At 43.4% G+C, this 21,617-nt stretch overlaps 1 protein-coding gene and 1 pseudogene across 1 annotated transcript; one reads left to right on the forward strand and one right to left on the reverse strand.

The window, feature by feature from the left end:
- The first annotated feature begins 214 nt into the window (after positions 1-214).
- LOC139536003 (transmembrane prolyl 4-hydroxylase-like) lies at positions 215-10,081 on the forward strand. Its single transcript, XM_071336065.1, has 9 exons — positions 215-1,219; positions 1,404-1,485; positions 1,615-1,805; positions 2,279-2,375; positions 4,222-4,384; positions 5,544-5,729; positions 6,229-6,319; positions 8,468-8,591; positions 8,888-10,081. The coding sequence occupies exons 1-9, from the start codon at positions 848-850 to the stop codon at positions 9,115-9,117; spliced, it is 1,536 nt and encodes a 511-aa protein (XP_071192166.1). The 5' UTR covers positions 215-847; the 3' UTR covers positions 9,118-10,081.
- A 401-nt stretch (positions 10,082-10,482) lies between these two features.
- LOC139535289 (solute carrier family 26 member 6-like) lies at positions 10,483-20,499 on the reverse strand (annotated as a pseudogene).
- Positions 20,500-21,617: the final 1,118 nt, after the last annotated feature.

Below are 21,617 nucleotides of genomic sequence, written 5' to 3' on the forward strand. Positions count from 1 at the left end.
AATTATATTGTGTTGTATGATGCAAGAACCACTTTACAAAATACAATTAATTATTATTACCATACAGAGAATTAGACAATGTAGGCTACCCCTAAAGACCGGGCCAAAGTGTTACGTGGAAATGCACTGTCAATCACTTACTTTGGCAAGGGAATCAGCATGCAGTGTCGACTCGAGCCGTCAGGGGGCACCACTGTCCTTTTGCTCCCTGCTCGCTGTCAGCCTGATAGTTTGAAGTAGCTACGAGATGAGCTACTGCAGTAGTTGTCAGGGAAATGGTGGCGCATTATCAGCTGGAAAACAAACGCCACAGAGGAATTTGTGGCAGGGATGAGAGGTCGGGGTTGGCCGCATATTTGTTTGTTTTTCAATTTTACTAGATGATTACTGCACCAAGGACCTTCGAATGGATATATCGCACGCCTTTTGAAATGGCTATTTTTCCTCTATTTTTAGAAGTACGCAACACGGATTGCTGGAACCGCAACGTAAACAAGACGCTGGATTAAGTCCTCTCTGCAGTGCTGGGAGTGTGATTTGGACCTAACGTTGCTGTGATTTCAACCTAAAGAACCACCAAACTTCACATGTTTCGTTGCTTATATTTGAGAGAAAATAATAACATAAACTAGCTTGTTGACAGGTACCATAGCAGAGAATGGGTATTATGACTGGCAAGATATGGTGATTGAGTCGGGACAGTATGGATTGTGCACCTATGCGGTAACTTTTATGACCTAGCCTACCAGAAGAGAACTGACCCCATTATTTACAACGTCAATTTAATTACATGTCTTTCTCGTTAGAGCCACAAATGTAATCAGAACAACAAACCAGTGATAAGCTTATGGTCCGTAACCATATCAGGTCAAAGATGATTGAACCACAGGGTTGCGACGACGGTGATGAACATGAAACCCTGCCATTACCAACCCTACCCCCTATGCCACGAGAGCGGGTCCCTTTGCAGAAGAGCAGCATATGCTCCCGTTCCTACTTCATGGTGGTGATGGTCTTTTTCCATGTATACATCATCAATGTCATTGTGCTACTCCTATACGTGCACTACAACAACGGCCCAGGAGACGTACTGGCCACTCCGAACAGGGATGAGGCAAGCGGGGGGAGCAATCATCACAAGCCCCCCGAGTCCCATCAGCAACCGTCATATTCTGGCTTTCAGCGGGACATGTACCTTCCACGCCTAGAGGGCATACGGGTGAGATAAGGATGCCCGTGTAATTCTGTGTCTGTTTAGCCCAGAGCTCAACCTTGCAGAAAGTAGGTGTATAATAAGCTTCAGCGCTGGGCTAATGTCAATTGTGCTATTCTACATCCATATGAATGGTGCGTTCCATGTAATCTTGAAGGCATGAAGTTATAGTCACAGTGTTGTCTCTCAGGTGGGCCATGTCCAGAAGGTGTCACTGGTGCCAGACAAAGTGCATGAGATGCGGACTCTGAGCCTGAAGCCCCTACTGTTTGGTGAGAGCTCGCTACTAAACTTCTGCTCTGCTCAGCCCTCTGCACGGAGTTAGTGTCTGCTGTCATTGCTCTCAAAGGTTCTCTGTTTACGTTGAAGCCTAATGTGTGTGTGTGTGTCTGTCTCTCCAGAGATCCCAGGGTTCCTGTCTGAGGAGGAGTGTCGTGTGGTGGTGCAGCTGGCCCAGCTGAAGGGCCTGATGGAGAGCCAGGTGATGGTGCCTGAAGGACAGGAGGAGCTGACGGAGCAGCTCAACCTCAGCCCTGATGAGATTTTCAACCTGCTGGACCTCAATCAGGACGGACAGCTACAACTCCAGGAGGTGGGTGGGTAAGCAGGCATGTGTGTGTCTGTGAGTGAAGTGAAGTAACCTTGCACAAGTCTTGGTTTGTGCGAGCCGGACTAGATCATAGGAGCAGTTTCCTATCTCTTTCTCTAGCGTGAGGCAGCTTGATGTACAAGTACACCCCCTGGACAGGACACTAGTCTCTCGCAGGGCCTCACCCACATTCTATCTCCTTAATGCTGAGTGCCAAGCAGAGACTCATCGGGTCCCAATTTTTACAGTCTTTGGATTGAAGTCCCAACTTTCCAATCTCAGGGCAGACACTCTAACCACAAGGCCACTGGGTGGTGGGGCTGGGTACTGTGGCAGCAAAACATCAATTTATTTTGTTCCTATATAATGGATCAATAAAAATCTATTGTATTATCATCTATATGTCTGTGTAATGTGTGCTTTTAAATTATTTATTTTTTTACATTTTATGTATGTGTTTCCTGGGCCTTCTACAGATATTGACCCATTCACGAGTGAGGGATGGGATCTGGCTGACACCAGAGAATCTGAGAGAGATCTATGCTGGACTGAAGGCTGACCCTGACGGTAATGGTAAGAGACTGTCATTCTCAGCAAGGCCTCAGCATACAGAGCTGACTAATCCATAACACCAACAGAATACAACCACTATAATCTGTCTGTGACACCAAGTCAAATTGAAAACCAGTTCCAGGGAACAAGCATGAAAATAAAAAGTTGTATTCTTTGCACAGGGACAATGATCATCCACAGAAACATCTCCACGAGCTTCTTCTTGTCAGGCTTCTCATATAGATATACAGTTGAAGTCGGAAGTTTACATACACCTTAGCCAAATACATTTAAACTCAGTTTTTCACAATTCCTGACATTTAATTCAGGAAAAAATTCCCTGTCTTACGTCAGTTAGGATCACCACTTTATTTTAAGAATGTGAAATGTCAGAATAATACGAGAGAGGATGATTTATTTCAACTTTGTCTGTCATCACATTGCCAGAGGGTCAGAAGTTTACATACACTCAATTAGTATTTGGTAGCATTGCCTTTAAATTGTTTAACTTGGGTCAAATGTTTTACGTAGTAGTTTAATTTTGGCCCATTTCTCCTGACAGAGCTGGTGTAACTGAGTCAAGTTTGTAGGCCTCCTTGCTCACACACACTTTTTCAGTTCTGTCCACAAATCTTCTATAGGCTTGAGGTCAGGGCTTTGTGATGGCTACTCCAATACCTTGACTTTGTTGTCCTTAAGCCATTTTGCCACAACTTTGGAAGTATGCTTGGGGTCATTGTCCATTTGGAAGACTCATTTGTGACCAAGCTTTAACTTCCTGACTGATGTCTTGCGATGTTGCTTCAATATATCCACATAATTTTCCTGCCTCTATTTTGTGAAGTGCACCAGTCCCTCCTCCAGCAAAGCACCCCCACAACATGATGCTGCCACCCCCGTGCTTCACGGATGGTATGGTGTTCTTCGGCCTGCAAGCCTCCCCCTTTTTCCTCCAAACATAACAATGGTCATTATGGCCAAACAGTTCTATTTTTGTTTCATCAGACCAGAGGACATTTCCCCAAAAAGTACGATCTTTGTCCCCATGTGCAGTTACAAAACACAGTTTGGCTTTTTTATGGTGGTTTTGGAGCAGTGGCTGCTTCCTTGTTGAGCAGCCTTTCAGGTTATGTCGATATAGGACTTGTTTTACTGTGTATATAGATCATTTTGTACCTGTTTCCTCCAGCATCTTCACAAGGTCCTTTGCTGTAGTTCTGGGATTGATTTGCACTTTTCGCACCAAAGTAAGTTATACTCTAGGAGACAGAACGCGTCTCCTTCCTGAGCGGTATGACGGCTGCGTGGTCCCGTGGTATTTATACTTGCGTACTATTGTTTGTACAGATGAACGTGGTACCTTCAGACATTTGGAAATTGCTCCCAAGGATGAACCAGACTTGTGGAGGTCTACAATTTTTTTCTGAGGTCTTGGCACTGCGTTTGAAGGTAGGCCTTAAAATACATCCACAGGTACACCTCCAGGTGACTCAAATTATGTCAATTAGCCTATCAGAAGCTTCTAAAGCCATGACATAATTTTCGGGAATTTTCCAAGCTGTTAAAAGGCACAGTCAACTTAGTGTATGTGAACTTCTGACCCACTGGAATAAACAATTGTTGGATAAATTACTTGTGTCATGCACAAAGTAGATGTCCTAACCGACTTGCCAAAACTATAGTTTTGTTAACAAGAAATTTGTGGAGTGGTTGATAAACAAGTTTTAATGACTCTAACCTAAGTGTGTAAACATCCGACTTCAATTGTACCTGTAGCTAAGTGACCCCTGTCTGTGTGTCTTTGTGATAGCTATCTGACTCCTGTGTGTCTGTGACCCCTGTCAATCTGTCTGTGTGTCTGCATTAGGCCTGCTGAGCCTGGAGGAGTTCAGGAGTCTGGGCAGTGATGCGTTCCAGCGGTTCTTGCAGCAGCGTGGGGTGAAGAGCAGCCAGCTGGTCAGGAACAGCAGACACACCTGGCTGTACCAGGGAAAGGGGGCACACCAGGTACTCCGAGACCTCAAGAAGAGGTGAGGAGAGCATCACTGTCAAATGTTGTCTTTGCCTTGTAGTCTCGCCTCTGCACTGGCCTCTCCATCTCTCCCCTCTCTCTTCTATTCCCTCTGTTATGTTACTATTCCAAATGTTTTAATGACGTATAGTTTTGTATGAAAAGAGTAGTGGGATTTTACTGATATTGTTCGCATCGCATGTGTATAGATAACACTGGGATAGAGGACTTTTTTTCTTTTTTTAAAGCCAAGTATACTGAACAAAAATATAAATGCAACAATTTCAATGATTTTACTGAGTTACAATTAATATAAGGAAATCAGCCAATTGAAATACATTCATTAGGTCCTAATATATGGATTACACATGACTGGGCAGGGGTGCAGCCCCTAGGCCCACCCACTTGGGAGCCAGGTCCACCCACTGAGGAGCCAGGCCCAGTCAATCAGAATAAGTTTTTCCTCACAAAAGAGCTTTATTGCAGACAGAAATGCTCCTCAGTTTCATCAGCTGTCTGGGTGGCTGGTCTCAGAAGATCCCGCAGGTGAAGATGCCAGATGTGGAGGTCCTGGGCTGGTGTGGTTACACGTGGTCTGCTGTTGTGAGGCCTGTTGGATGTACTGCCAAATTCCTGAAACAACTTCGAGGGCTGCTTATGGTAGAGAAAGGAACATAAAATTCAATTGGCAACATCTCTAGTGGACATTCCTGCAGTCAGCATGCCAATTGCGTGCTCCCTCAAAATTGAGACGTGGCATTGTGTTATGTGACAAAACTGCACATTTAAGAGTGGCCTTTTATTTTTCCCAGCACAAGGTACAGCTGTGTAATGATAATTCTGTTTAATCAGCTTCTTGATATGCCACCCTGCCAGGGGGATGGATTATCTTGGCAAAGGAGAAATGCTCACTAACAGGGATGTAAACAAATTTGTGCAAAACTTTTGAGAGAAATTAGCTTTTTGTGCGTATGGCACATTTCTGGGACCTTTTATTTAAGCTTGTGAAAAATGGGACCAACACTTTTTACATGTTGTGTTTATAGTTTTGTTCAGTATATGTTTGAACACATTAATAAAAACGGTTAGAATAAACACCATGGCCAAGGTTATCGGAATCTGATGTTAAGGATTTGTGTCCCTTGCTCTCTCTTTTCTCTTCTCTCTCTCCTCCCTAGGGTGACCCGTCTGACCCGGCTGCCCTCTGCGTTGGTGGATCTGAGTGAGCCACTCCAGGTGGTGCGTTATGAGCAGGGTGGTCACTACCACGCCCACCACGACAGCGGCCCTGTCTACCCTGAGACAGCCTGCACACACACACGCCTCGCTGCCAACACCTCCACACCCTTCGAGACCTCCTGCAGGTGAGAGAGAGCTGTGTTGAGTCAGCCAACGCCTTGTTCTTGGCTTTGTTTTAATAATACTGTATATTCATAATTCTGGTTAGATGTCCTTTGGATTAAGATGGTTAGGTGGAGGTATTGTGTGATAATGTACTGTAAAGTCTGTGAACGTGAGGTGGATGTTAAGTTCATGTTTTAAGTATCCCTATACTTCTGTTATTACGGGGCTATCACTCAGTCAAGAGTGCGCCTGCGCAGGGAGTCAGTTGGTTGATGGACCTAGCCTTGAGTGTAATGGCTACCTTGTAGTGTGTTCATATAGTATAGTAAACTTTGTTAAACTGGAACCTTGTTGTTGTGTCATTTCGAGTTAACAGTGGATGTGTTTGTGGTAAACTATGTGGTGTATGGCTTTGTAACTTAGCGCATGTAAATATATCAGTTAGTTTGTGACTAAGGCTTACATATCTATGGTGTTGTTGGTCTGTGTGTGTATTAAATGTGTGTGTTGCACACCCAGGTACATCACAGTTCTCTTCTACCTAAACTCTGTTGAGGGGGGTGGGGAGACCGCGTTCCCTGTGGCAGACAACAGGACATATGAGGAAGTGGTGCGTTATTTACTCTGTGTGTCTGTGTGTGCGTTCTTGTATGTTTATATCATTTCTATATTGCGTGTTTGTCTGTGTATAGGTATAGCTGTATGTGTATTTCTATGTTTTTGTCAATGGTATTAATGAGTGATTATGTGTGCAGGGCTTGACATTAAGGCTTGTCCTCTTGTCCTGAACAAGTTAAAAAATCACAATATCATACAATTTTTTTAAATATTTTTTTATTTTATTTAACCAGGCAAGTCAGTTAAGAACACATTCTTATTTACAATGACGGCCTAGGAACAGCCCGACAGATTTTTACCTTGTCAGCTCGGGGATTCGATCTAGCAACCTTTCGGGTTACTGGCCCAACACTCTAACCACTAGGCTACCTGCCGCCCCAATTACTTTAATCAGAATTGGATCAGAGAGGCCAACATTGGGATAATATTCAAATCTATTTTTCATGTACATAAATAAAAAACCCTACATGTCAAAGTGTAGGTGACATATATATTGGCTAGAGCCTCATGTCCAACCCGATGCTTTAATGATACTTTTAATTACAGAAGTATAAATATAGGCTAAACACCAGTCATGTGTGACAAATATAGTCTAATGAAGGATTATTAACGTTTAAAGGCTTGATTCTGTTGAAAAACTCGAGGCTCTGTTTGTTCAGATCAAATAGTAAAAAGACCCGAGATTGAAGGACAGTGCCTGTTGTGCACCGCACATCACCCATCTTGAATCTGAGCTGAGGAACATTTTGAAACTATTTAACCATAAACTTAATTGTTTAAAACCTGGACATTTTATGTAATTTTATGAAGCATGTCTTAACTTGTTTCAAAGTAGGCTAGCCAAAATACGATCATAGAAATGCTGAAGGAATTATTTTATAAACACTTAATATCCTAGCATTTTTCTCATGTTCTATTGGTTTTCAAATGAACTTTATTGTATTGTCCAGCAGCCAAAGACATAATCCTAGTCGTATTAGTAACCCATTCTAATTGATGGATCTTTAGATCTCCCCTTTCTTAATTTCTAACGGATATTTTAATCTCTGTCAAATTAAACAGCTCGCACATTTGATGCGCTTTTGAGGACAGTGTTTTCCCGCTAATTGCATTTTGGAACATTCACGCATAGCCTACAGCCATGTGCGCATTGTTGGGGGTATAATATGAAGAAATAAAACGTTATCAACATTTTAAGCTAAATGGTCTGATCCATCAGCCTCATTGCTTTTTAAATATTTTTTATGTGCAGTGGTTGTATGAATTTGGGATCTGTCGTCCCAGAGTCAGTTTTGAATCGTAGACATATTTTTTTATTGTAACAGGGACGATGGGACGCCCATAATTTAGAACTCTGGAGGGAATTATTTTATAAAGAGAAAGTATTTGGTCAATGTATTGTTGCAATATTTGGTCAAACTTTTTACTTGACACCCAGGGTCATAACATGTCATAATATGTCATAACTGACATAACTTGTCATAGCATGGACATAACTGTCATGACCCATATATTTACACCTGTTGTGACATATTGCATTATTTTATGGCTGCTTATGACACCTACACAAGTGTCAACCCACATTTATTCAAATTAGTTATTTCCCTGCCAAGGATTTTCCTTTTGTTTTGAATGTTTGTTTCTTAAATCCTTTGTTGTTGTAATGAATCGTTTTTTGAATAAATGTGGGTTTTGACACTCTTATGTAGGTGTTATAACCAGCCATAAAATAACGCAATATATGTAACAATAAATATATGGCTCATGACAGTGTTATGACATATTATGAATGTGTCATGGCGTGTTATGACATTGGGTGACAAGTATAGTGTTACCCAATATTTTATAGGCTACCAAGGGTGGCCAACCATGCTCCAGGAGAGCCTTAAAGCGGCAGTGTTGTATTTTGAGATAGGCTTGAATATGCAAAGAAGCCAATAGGCAGTTTTTTTGTTTTGTCTGATTCTCTATGGTAAAATGGATAGTAATGCATTTTATTTTGTAAAGTGGTTCCTTGCATCATACAGTGATGTAAAAATTGTGTTAGACCATGTATTATTTTGGGACAAGTGACTTGAGCTTTTGGCAAATGGCAAAAAAAGTTCATGTCAAGCCCTGGTGCGTATGTTTGTGTTTTCAGTCTCTGATTCAGAACGATGTGGATCTTATGGACACGAGGAAGAACTGTGATAAGAGCAACTTGAGGGTGAACCCTACTAAAGGGACAGCTGTGTTATGGTACAATTACCTCTCTGACGGACAAGGTACAGACTGTACAGACATAGTATGACCCTTCCATATACACACTACTTCAGCTTGATTACTGCCCCTCAGACAGGACACACAACTTATTGTACACAGAAATTTACCCTATTTCATTCTGCTGTTCAGGTCCTTATTTAAAAACTGAAGCATGTGTAGTTTTGATGAAGGTTATGCCCTCTGTTGTAGAAACACATTGAAAGAGAATACTCCTACTAGTCCACATGGCAGTTATCAGTTATGCTGTTATCAGAGCTGCTTTTGAATACACATATTAACTGCTCTCTGTTACCCACAGGCTGGGTGGGGGAGCAGGATGAGTACTCTCTGCACGGCGGCTGTGTGGTCACCCGTGGGACTAAGTGGGTGGCCAATAACTGGATCAACATCGACCCGGACTATCAGCGCCAGGCTCGCTACCAGCAGCTGGTGTCACAGCAGGGGGAGGAGGACACAGAGGATGAGGGGGAGCAGTCTCAGCCCAGCCCTGAACAACTGCACACTGCTAACTCCCATCAGGAACTGTAGCTGTACTGCTGTAGCCTAGAAACCAAAAACAATAACCTCCCCTTAGGACCACTAATTACACTAGTTCCAACTTTGAAAGCTGGTCCCAAAGAGTTATGGGTGGTTCGAACATTTGTCCAGACATTGTAGTTTGTGGGCCTAGACCTCGTCCACCCCTCTTCTTCAGCCCAAAGCTACCAGAAAGCTACCCTACCACCGCCCCAACCTAACTTGACTCTGTCCTGCTGTTCACAATCTCCCATGACGACACCTCTGGCCAGTACGGAAAGAGATATTTGATATTCAGGGACTGGTCACTTAGGATTTATGCAACTGTGAGAGGGGGAAAAATCAAATTTTCCGATTTCCTTGTTTGTTCACTGTTTGTTGAATTCATGTGTAATTCCAAACTTTGTTTACATTAAATACGTATGCACAATTTTACCTCCCTTCTGTGTGTCACAAAACATTCATGTCATTCTGATACACATATTGCAGAGGGTCAATCATGCTACTATTTGCATGTACGTGCATTCGTATGAGCTGTTACATTAGGCTTTGTGCAGGTTTTTACAGTGTCATGTTAAACATAGACTAGAGCGATGACTTTAGATCGTGTCTGCTCTGATCCTCTGTATTTTAGCTAGACGTTGTCTGTCATCACCCAAAGACCCCCCCCCCCCCCCCCCCCATCTTCAGATGTGATGAAGCATGTTAACTGTTATTTAAATGTTGCACAGATTGTTACTTTTATTTATTATCTATGTTTTATGTATGGGGGAAATTATTTTCATTCTGTCACTTGCATCCAGTACTTCTCAATCTACTTCAGGAATTGGATTTATATTTATTTTTAAAGTATTATTTATTTATTCCATATTGTTCACTTTGTTCCATGTTGTGTTGTTCACCTTGTTTGGCGTTTGTTTCAAAATGACCTGAATCACTTTCCTCTGCTCCAAATAAAGTTTACTTTAGGTTTTGAGTAATAGTTATTTCTCTAATTTCAGTGGAGTCACAGAGGAGAGAGTAAGGCCCATTGCCAAAGCTGTTTCTGGCAGAAGCATATCCATATTTGGCAACTAGTCCCCCTGCTCTGTTGCTCTTGTTCGGGGAGGATATTATTTGGACATTGTAGGGGTTTACTGTACCTTCTACTTTTTGTAGGCATTTCATTAATTATTAAGCATCTTTTTGAAATGTTGATACATTAAGGTTTCATACACTGACCTCGCTGCAAGAAATGCATGACTGCATTAGAACTACCATATACACAGTATATACCTGTATACTATATCCCCAATTCACAGTAACTTTTCAAAAAGTTAGGGGCCCGCCCCCATAACAGAAAAGTATATAAGAAATATTCAGCATGTCAGACTTCGGTTAAGGCTCCTCAGAGTTTGGTGCTGCACTGCATCTCCTGCAATGACATTTACAGACATGGTTAATATTTACAGAGTCTTCCATATTGTGTATTCCATTTATCTGTATTGAATGATTGTATTGTATCTGTTTTGGCATGCAGATGTGCATGTCTCTCATCAGTGAATACTCACAGCTCGGCATTGATGTTCTCTGGTGGCCAAGGCAGTGAAGCGCAGCATCATGGACTGTAGCAAACCGATGTCCTTTAGTGATGGATTCAGAAGAACACTCCCAGCTCTTAACTGCTCCACCACAGACGCTGGATAGTAAGAGTATGACTTATTTACACATCCTATTCAAAGTAACGAGTTATTAATTTATTAGCTACAGATACAGGTTGAAATCTAGCCATGTAGACAGTAACATCAATCTCACCAAAGTCGTAAAATATCTGTCAAAACTGGACTGGGGGATAAGCACTCTGCTTTTAAAACCTCTTAAGGATCGGACCCTTTTTTTCCATTTTCACCTAAAATGACATACCCAAATCTAACTGTAGCTCAGGACCTGAAGCAATGATATGCATATTCTTGATACCATTTGAAAGGAAACACGGAAGTTTGTGGAAATGTGAAATTAATGTAGGAGAATATAACACATTAGATCTGGTAAAAGATAATACAAAGAAAAAACCATTGTTAAAAAAAAAAAAATCCAACTTTGAAATGCAAGAGAAAGGCCATAATGTATTATTCCAGCCCAGGTGCAATTTATATTTTGGCCACTAGATGGCAGCAGTGTATGTGTGAAGTTTTAGACTGATACAATGAACCATTGCATCTCTGTTCAAAATGTTGTATCAAGAATGCCCAAATGTGCCTAATTGGTTTATTAATAACTTTTCAAATTCATAACTGTACGCTCTCAAACAATAGCATGGTATTCTTTCACCTTAATAGTTACTGTAAATTGGACAGTGCAGTTAGATAACAAGAATTTAAGCTTTCTGCCAATATCAGATATCTATGTCCTGGGAAATGTTCTTGTTACTTACAACCTCATCCTAATCGCATTAGCCTACGTAAGCTCAACCGTCCCGTGGGGGACCCACCGATCCTGTTATCTCAACCTACCAAACCATTGTCATTCTAATAATTTTCTCCCCTTATGCCTTTTATTGAGGCACCTACATTCCTGATTTTTGTCTCTTCAATTCAAGGCCATCTCTCCGATCTCATCATTTCCCTCCCCTCATCATCACCCACTCACATTTCTCATGGTCTTGATAGCCCTGGTGTCGATGAAGTTAGCCGTGGATAGGTCTAGGATGATGGAATGGATGTCAAAAGTCCTCTTGCGCAGCGATCCCAGGGATAACTTATCCTGGTCCCGGCTCATGGTATCCTCACTATGTGGAGCCCAGAGTGGGGGTGTCCCTGTCTTGCAGTTCCGACTCTGTCACTAGTGTGGCATTGTCTGGTCTCCACCGCCCTTCAGGTACTCCCAGCTGCAGTGGTCATCGGACGTATGAGGCGTTGATGGCATGATGAACACGGTGCTGTTCTCGTGGCCACATCAACCTGGTTGGTCCCAGTGAGGTTATACAGTGCCTTTAGAAAGTATTCATACCTCTTGATTTATTACAGATGTTGTGTTACAGCCTGAATTCAAAATGGATTACATGTCTTTTTTTCCTCACCTACCTATACACAATACCCCATAATGACAAAGTGAAAACATGTTTTTAGAGATTTTTGCCAATCTATTTATGGGGCTGCCACTACCATGCTTCACCGTAGGGATGGTGCCAGGTTTCCTCCAGACATGAAGCTCGGCAAGATAGAACTGCCAAAGGGGGAGGAGTTGCAATCTACTGTAGAGATAGCCTGCAAAGTTCTCTCATACTTTCCTGGTCTATGCCCAAACAGTTCGAGCTTCTAATTTTAAAAATGAATCTCTCCAGAAATAAGTCTCTCACTGTTGCCGCCTGTTATAGACCCCTATCAGCTCCCAGCTGTGCCCTGGACACCATATGTGAATTGATTGCACCCCATCTATCTTCAGAGTTTGTTCTGCTAGGTGACCTAAACTGGGATATGCTTAACACCCCGGCAGTCCTACAATCTAAGCTAGATGCCCTCAATCTCACACAAATTATCAAGGAACCCACCAGGTACAACCCTAAATCCATAAACATGGGCACCCTCAAAGATATTATCCTGATCAACTTGCCCTCCAAATAAACCTCTGCTGTTTTCAATCAGGATCTCAGCGATCACTGCCTCATTGCCTGCATCCGTTATGGGTCCACGGTTAAACGACCACCCCCATCACTGTCAAACGCTCCTGGTAATTTTTTAAAAGTAATTACCTCACCATGTTACCGACAACTCCATTGTGTCCTCCTCCCAGAGTGCTAAGAACCTTGGCGTGATCCTGGACAACACCCTGTCGTTCTCAACCAACATCAAGGCGGTGACCCGTTCCTGTAGGTTCATGCTCTACAACATTCGCAGAGTACGACCCTGCCTCACACAGAAAGCGGCGCAGGTCCTAATCCAGGCACTTGTCATCTCCCGTCTGGACTACTGCAACTCGCTGTTGGCTGGGCTCCCTGCCTGTGCCATTAAACCCCTACAACTCTTCCAGAACGCCGCAGCCCGTCTGGTGTTCAACCTTCCCAAGTTCTCTCACGTCACCCCGCTCCTCCGCTCTCTCCACTGGCTTCCAGTTGAAGCTCGCATCCGCTACAAGACCATGGTGCTTGCCTACGGAGCTGTGAGGGGAACGGCACCTCCGTACCTTCAGGCTCTGATCAGGCCCTACACCCAAACAAGGGCACTGCGTTCATCCACCTCTGGCCTGCTCGCCTCCCTACCTCTGAGGAAGTACAGTTCCCGCTCAGCCCAGTCAAAACTGTTCGCTGCTCTGGCACCCCAATGGTGGAACAAACTCCCTCACGACGCCAGGTCAGCGGAGTCAATCACCACCTTCCGGAGACACCTGAAACCCCACCTCTTTAAGGAATACCTAGGATAGGATAAAGTAATCCTTCTAACCCCCACCCCCCTTAAAAGAGTTAGATGCACTATTGTAAAGTGGTTGTTCCACTGGATATCATAAGGTGAATGCACCAATTTGTAAATCGCTCTGGATAAGAGCGTCTGCTAAATGACTTAAATGTAAATGTAATGTTAAATAAGCATGCCCCTTTCAAAAAATGTTGAACTAAGAACAGATATAGCCCTTGCTTCACTCCAGACCTGACTGCCCTTGACCAGCACAAAAACATCCTGTGGCGGACTGCACTAGCATCGAATAGTCCCCGCGATATGCAACTTTTCAAGGAAATCAGGAACCAATACATGCAGTCAGTCAGGAAAGCAAAGGCTAGCTTTTTCAAACAGAAATGTGCATCCTGTAGCTCTAACTCCAAAACGTTTTGGGACACTGTAAAGTCCATGGAGAATAAGAGCACCTCCTCCCAGCTGCCCACTGCACTGAGGCTAGGTAACACTGTCACCACGATAATCGAGAATTTCAATAAGCATTTCTCTACGGCTGGCCATGCTTTCCACCCCGGCCAACAGCTTCGAACCCCCCGCAGCTATTTGCCCAAGCCTCCCCAGCTTCTCCTTCACCCAAATCCAGATAGCAGATGTTCTGAAGGAGCTGAAAAACCTGGACCTGTACAAATCAGCTGGGCTAGACAATCTGGACCCTCTCTTTCTAAAATTATCCACCGCCATTGTTGCAACCCCTATTACCAGTCTGTTCAAACTCTCTTTCATATCGTCCGAGATCCCTAAAGATTGGGAAGCTGCCGTGGTCATCCCCCTCTTCAAAGGGGTTGACACTCTAGACCCAAACTGTTATAGACCTATATCCATCCTGCCCTGCCTTTCTAAAGTCTTCGAAAGCCAAGTTAATTAACAGACCACTGACCATTTCGAATCCCACCGTACATTCTCTGCTGTGCAATCTGATTTCCGAGCTGGTCACGGGTGCACCTCAGCCACGCTCAAGGTACTAAATGATATCATAACCGCCATCAATAAAAGACATTACTGTGCAGCCATCTTCATCGACCTGGCCAAGGCTTTCGACTCTGTCAATCACCGTATCCTTGTCGGCAGACTCAAAAGCTTTGGTTTCTCAAATGACTGCCTCGCCTGGTTCACCAACTACTTCTCAGACAGAGTTCAGGCTGTCAAATCGGAGGCCTGTTGTCCGGACCTCTGGCAGTCTCTATGGGGGTACCACAGGGTTCAATTCTTGGGCTGACTCTTTTCTCTGTATATATCAACAATGTCGCTCTTGCTGCGGGTGATTCCCTGATCCACCTCTACGCAGACGACACCATTCTGTATACATCTGGCCCTTCTTTGGACACTGTGTTAACTAACCTCCAAACGAGATTCAATGACACACAACACTCCTTCCGTGGCCTCCAACTGCTCTTAAACCCTAGTAAAACTAAATGCATGCTTTTCAGCCGTTCGCTGCCCGACTAGCATCACTACTCTGGACGGTTCTGACTTAGGTATTTGTAGTTGTCCACATATTCTAGGTGTCTGGCTAGACTATAAACTCTCCTTCCAGACTCATATTAAACATTTCCAATCCAAAATTAAATCTAGAATCTATTTCACAACAAAGCCTCCTTCACTCACGCCGCCAAACATACCCTCGTAAAACTGACTATCCTACCGATCCTCAACTTCGGCGATGCCATTTACAAAATAGCTTCCAATACTCTAATCAGCAAACTGGATGCAGTCTATCACAGTGCCATCCGTTTTGTCACCAAAGCCACTTATACCACCCACCACTGCGACCTGTATGCTCTAGTCGGCTGGCTGGCCCTCGCTACATATTCGTCGCCAGACCCACTGGCTCCAGGTCATCTATAAGTCTATGCTAGGTAAAGCTCCGCCTTATCTCAGCTCACTGGTCATGATAACAACACCCACCCGTAGCACGCGCTCCAGCAGGTATATCTCACTGGTCGTCCAGTTTTCTGCTCTTTTGCACACCAGTATTTCTACTTGCACATCATCATCTGCTCATGTATCACTCCAGTGTTAATTTGCTAAAATGTAATTACTTCGCTACTATGGCCTATTTATTGCCTTACCTCCTCACGCCATTTGCACACACTGTATATAGGCTTTCTTTTTTTCTATTGTGTTATTGACTGTACACTTGTTTATTCCATGTGTAACTCTGTGTTGTTGTTTGTGTCGCACTGCTTTGCTTTATCTTGGCCAGGTCGCAGTTGTAAATGAGAACTTGTTCTCAACTAGCTTACCTGGTTAGATAAAGGTGAAATAAAAAATAAATAAAAAAATCAGTCCAAAGAGTTCCATCAGACCAGAGAATCTCGTCCAGCCAGCTCTAGGAAGTTGGTGGATCCAAACTTCTTCCATTTAAGAATGATGGAGGCCACAGTGTTCTTTTCAATTCTGCAGAAACGTTTTGGTACCCTTCCCCAGATCTGTGCCTCGACACAATCCTGTCTCGGAGCTCTACGGACAATTCCTTTGACATCATGGCTTGGTTTTTACTCTGACATTAACTGTCAACTGTGGGACCTTATATAGACAGGTGTGTGCCTTTCCAAATCATGTCCAAACAATTTAATTTACCACAGGTGGACTCCAAGTTGTAGAAACATCTCAAGGATGATCAATGGAAACAGGATGTACCTGACCTCAATTTCGAGTCTCATAGCAAAGGGTCTGAAAACTTATGTAAATAAGTTATTTAAAAATATATATATATGCATTTGCCAAAATGTCTAAAAACCTGTTTTCACTTTGTCTTTATGGGGTATTGTGTGTAGATGGCTGAGGATTTTTGTATTTAATCAATTTTAGAATAAGGCTGTAACGTATCAAAATGTGGAAAACGCAAAGGGTTCTGAATACTTTCTGAAGGCACTGTACATACAGTATATACTGTAGTTGAAGTAGAGCCATAGATTTGCCAGCTCCTGGAACAGAGGCCGAGCTTCAGCACAGTCACCAACACTATCACAGCAGAGGCTATTCCAGCCATCTGTGGTTAAAACGTTTAAGCAACGTTGTATTTATGCTTTTACATATCATACACATACATCATCTACTTTGTAATTGCATTTATGCATGCATATAGTAAAAATGACTGTATTCAGAAAGATTTAGCGTGTTTTCCTCAGACCTGTGTCTTGCCTCCAGTACTCTCCTGGATAAGACTATGGGACATGGAGGAGCAGACAGCGTAGCACTGTAAGAATCCCCCTACAGCATTACTGAGACCCAGCACCGTAAGCTCCTACAGCAGGAATAGGGATGGAGAGGAGAAAGACAGCGGGAAGGACGAAAGAAGTGAGTGTGTGTATAGTGAATGTAACAGACAGAGGTTTGTTTGGACTGTATTTCAGAGTGGTATCAGTTATGGTGGCCTATATGAGGCACAACAAGATCAAAGGAATTCATGGGAAGATGGTACAGCTTGTGTAGATTGTAGGGGAAATCAGTTTCTTTGATGGTGTTGAACAATGTATGATAAGAGGGCCTGTCTCACCGGGTTGCTGTCCAACTTGTAGCCGTGTTTTAGTGCAAACGTCTTCCCAAGTGAGATGGAGATGGCGTAGCTCACAATAGCCAAGGCAAACGCATCCCCGATCACCTCTCCAAACAGGCTAGCATCAGGTAACCTGGGGGAAGTCAGGCTGAATGAAGCAGAGGATATGGGGGTCAGGGGAGTAACAGAGGTATCAACCATGACCCAGCAGGGGTCAGTAATAAGAATCAACAGATACCAGCAAGAGTAGAGGTCAACAGAAAGAGGAGTACAATTTGACAGATCAAACAAGCTATTAATGATTATTACTTGTTTCACTCCCACACACACAATAGCTTGTTTGTTTTATGACCCCCCCCACCACACACACACACACACATACTGTTGAGTGCAAAACACTGTCTCTTTCACTCTAAATACTTAACCTCTGGGAATATCCCCCACTACTGCGATTGTGTAGTTGATGTTTGGTTGGTGTAGGACAATATCACCATCGCTGCCACAATCTTTATCAAAATAAAAACACACCCTTTTCAATACAACTTAGTCACAATCTTCTCAATTAAACTGGTCTGGTGGGAATTTTGAGAGGAAAACATCACGTCAATCATTTAGTGGACATTGGTCGGGGTCAATCAGAAGCCAGAAGTGTGCCTAATCATTGGTGCTCCCGAGTGGCGCAGCGGTTTAAGGCACTGCTGCTCAGTGCTAGAGGCCTCACTACAGACCCTAGTTTGATTCCAGGCTGTATCACAACCGGCCATGATTTGGAGTCCCATAGGGCAGCACACAATTGGCCCAGTGTTGGCCAGGGTAGGCCGTCATTTTAAATAAGAATTTGTTCTTAACTGACTTGACTAGTTAAATAAAGGTTAAAACATACATTTGTTAAAAATTTGTTATGAATCCACTGTGTCTGCTGTGTATGACGCTAATACATTACATTGGAAGAGTCATATAGTTGACTTATCTCTTCTGTTTTTGACTAGGGCCATTCTGGTACATGTCTGTTTTCCTATGCATCAGCCAAGACTCGTCGACATGAACTAGACTGGACAGAAATTATTACTCTGACATACCCAAACAAATAACCATTGTCAAATATTCAAAGTTCAAATGTTCATATGACCAGTCAAGATAGTTTTGTAGAAAAAAACATTAAGAAGACACTGACAGAACAACAGGGGATGTAGATCAAGAATAGATCGTATGACAAGGGACAGAGTATCATAGAAACTGACTGTGATGACTTCCACTGGGATGGGCACAGGCAGTTGGGCACTGATGGCAAAGTTGATTTCCTTGCTTGCGATTAGAAACACCATGGATACACCACTGACCAACAGAGTGGGGAGATGGGTTTGAGGCAGCTTGGAGCACACCTCCACCAGGGTCTAAGGACAAGGGTCTCACTGATATTAGAGCAGGGTCAGGGTGTAGTTCAGAGGTTGACTTAAAGTGTCAGTTGAATTAGTGTCACACACACACACACAAACACACATACACGATGCAAACACACACACATGATGCAAACACACACACATGATGTAAACACACACGCACGGTACTCACATAAACCAGTGACAGGGGTCCACTGAAGCATGTGGTTGACACCCCAAAGAGCTGTGCGATCACACAACCACAGCATGGGCAGCAGCTGCTGTTGTGTAGGATCGCACCAGGGGTTCCGACAGGTAGATACCCACAAACACAAACTTCACCACCCCCAGTACCACCTAAAAGTGGAAGCATGAAAATTCAAACACAACATAGTATACTTACTGTCAGTCATAGTAAGGATAAATTATCCATGATTGTCTGATTATGTGTCATAGCTCTTGTGTTGTATTGTATTGTATTGTATTGAAGCGTAGTGTAGCATATTGTCTTGAGTTGTGTTGTATTGTATTGCATTTTCTATTAGCGTCTGAACTGTTCTGTTTGTGACCTGGATGAGTCCTCCTAGGAACGTGTTAGCAACAGCGACCTGCACACTGTACATATTACATGTACATATTACCTGTACATATTACCTCAACCAACCGGTGCCCCTGACATTGTACCGGTACCCCCCTGTAATTATTTGTTACTTTTATTTCTTATCTGTATTTTTTTTTAACTGCATTGTTAGTTAGGGGCTCGTAAGTAAGCATTTCACTGTAAGGTCTACACCTGTTGTATTCGACGCATCTGACTAATAACATTTGATTTGATTTGTAGGCATCCCTAGCAAAGATGCTCACCTCAATCAGGTTAGTCCTATTCATCATGACCAGGAAGTTTTTGTCTGGAGCCAACCTCTCTGTCACACTTCCAACCATGACACTGAGCACTGCATACGCACCCGCACACAAACACAACATAACGACACCTGTGTATGTACATTGTATACACATAAAGAATTGGGCTGACTGAGAGTGTTAATCTTAGTCTTTATCAACCATTCCCAAACTACCGGTACATATTTCTGTCCACTTGCCTATGGAAATATGTTTGGACGTTCCAAAGAAGAAGTAGACCAATGCAGCATAAAGGGATGTGTATAGCCCAAACACTGGGGGCAAGGAGGCCAGCAATGCATATGCCAAACCAACGCAGACTATAGAGGAATCTGGTCAAAACAGCCGCACCCCCAGGGGGGTTGAAAGGGGGGGGTTGAAAGTCACCCAGTAAAATACTACTTGAGAAAAAGTCTAAAAGTATTTGGTTTTAAATATAATTAAGTATCAAAAGTAAGGTATGTTTTTTAAATTTACACTCAGACATAATTTACAAAGGAAGCATTTGTGTTTAGTGAGTCTGTCAGATCAGAGGCAGTAGGGAGGACCAGGGATGTTATCTTGATAAGTGTGTGATTTGGACCATTTTCCTGTCTTGCTAAGCATGTGAAATGTAACTTTTGGGTGTCAGTGAAGTGTATGGAGTAAAAAGAACATTATTTTCTTTAGGAATGTAGTGGAGTAAAAGTAAAAGACGTCAAAAAAATATATAGTAGTGCTTTAAAGTATTTTTATAGGAAGACAGGTTCATTTTACTGCTAACCTGCAAACCATTACATGGGCTTGCTCCTACCTATCTTTCCGATTTGGTCCTGCCGTACATACCTACACGTACGAGACGGTCACAATACGCAGGCCTCCTAATTGTCCCTAGAATTTCTAAGCAAACAGCTGGAGGCAGGGCTTTCTCCTATAGAGCTCCATTTTTATGGAATGGTCTGCCTACCCATGTGAGAGACGCAGACTCGGTCTCAACCTTTAAGTCTTTACTGAAGACTCATCTCTTCAGTAGGTCATATGATTGAATGTAGTCTGGCCCAGGAGTGTGAAGGTGAACGGAAAGGCTCTGGAGCAACGAACCGCCCTTGCTGTCTCTGTCTAGCCGGTTCCCATCTCTCCACTGGGATTCTCTGCCTCTAACCCTATTACAGGGGCTGAGTCACTCACTAGCCTACTGGTGCTCTTCCATGCCGTCCCTAGGAGGGGTGCGTCACTTGAGTGGGTTGAGTCGCTGACGTGGTCTTCCTGTCTGGGTTGGCGCCCCCCCTTGGGTTGTGCCGTGGCGGAGATCTTTGTGGGCTATACTCGGCCTTGTCTCAGGATGGTAAGTTGGTGGTTTAAGATATCCCTCTAGTGGTGTGGGGGCTGTGCTTTGGCAAAGTGGGTGGGGTTATATCCTGCCTGTTTGGCCCTGTCCAGGGGTATCATCGGATGGGGCCACAGTGTCTCCTGACCCCTCCTGTCTCAGCCTCCAGTATTTATGCTGCAGTAGTTTATGTGTTGAGGGGCTAGGGTCAGTTTGTTATATCTGGAGTATTTCTCCTGTCTTATCCGGTGTCCTGTGTGAACTTAAGTATGCTCTCTCTAATTCTCTCTTTCTCTCTTTCTCTCTCTCGGAGGACCTGAGCCCTAGGACCATGCCTCGGGACTCTGGTATGATGACTCCTTGCTGTCCTCAGTCCACCTGGCCGTGCTGCTGCTCCAGTTTCAACTGTTCTGCCTGCGGCTATGGAACCCTGACCTGTTCACCGGACGTGCTATCTGTCCCAGACCTGCTGTTTTTAACTCTCTAAAGACAGCAGGAGCGGTAGAGATACTCTCAATGATCGGCTATGAAAAGCCAACTGACATTTACTCCTGAGGTGCTGACTTGTTGCACCCTCGACAACCAATGTGATTATTATTATTTGACCATGCTGGTCATTTATGAACATTTGAACATCTTGGCCATGTTCTGTTATAATCTCCACCCGGCACAGCCAGAAGAGGACTGGCCACCCCTCATAGCCTGGTTCCTCTCTAGGTTTCTTCCTAGGTTTTGGCCTTTCTAGGGAGTTTTTCCTAGCCACCGTGCTTCTAAACCTGCATTGCTTGCTGTTTGGGATTTTAGGCTGGGTTTCTGTACAGCACTTTGATATATCAGCTGATGTAAGAAGGGCTATATAAATACATTTGATTTGATCTACAGTACGGTATATGTTTCATCTACAGTACAGTATATGGTTCATCTACAGTACAGTATATGGTTCATCTACAGTACAGTATGTGGTTCATCTACAGGAGAGTATATGGTTCATCTACAGTACA

The sequence above is a fragment of the Salvelinus alpinus genome, chromosome 12, assembly GCF_045679555.1.
Source record: "Salvelinus alpinus chromosome 12, SLU_Salpinus.1, whole genome shotgun sequence".
In the NCBI taxonomy this organism is placed as follows: Eukaryota; Metazoa; Chordata; class Actinopteri; order Salmoniformes; family Salmonidae; genus Salvelinus; species Salvelinus alpinus.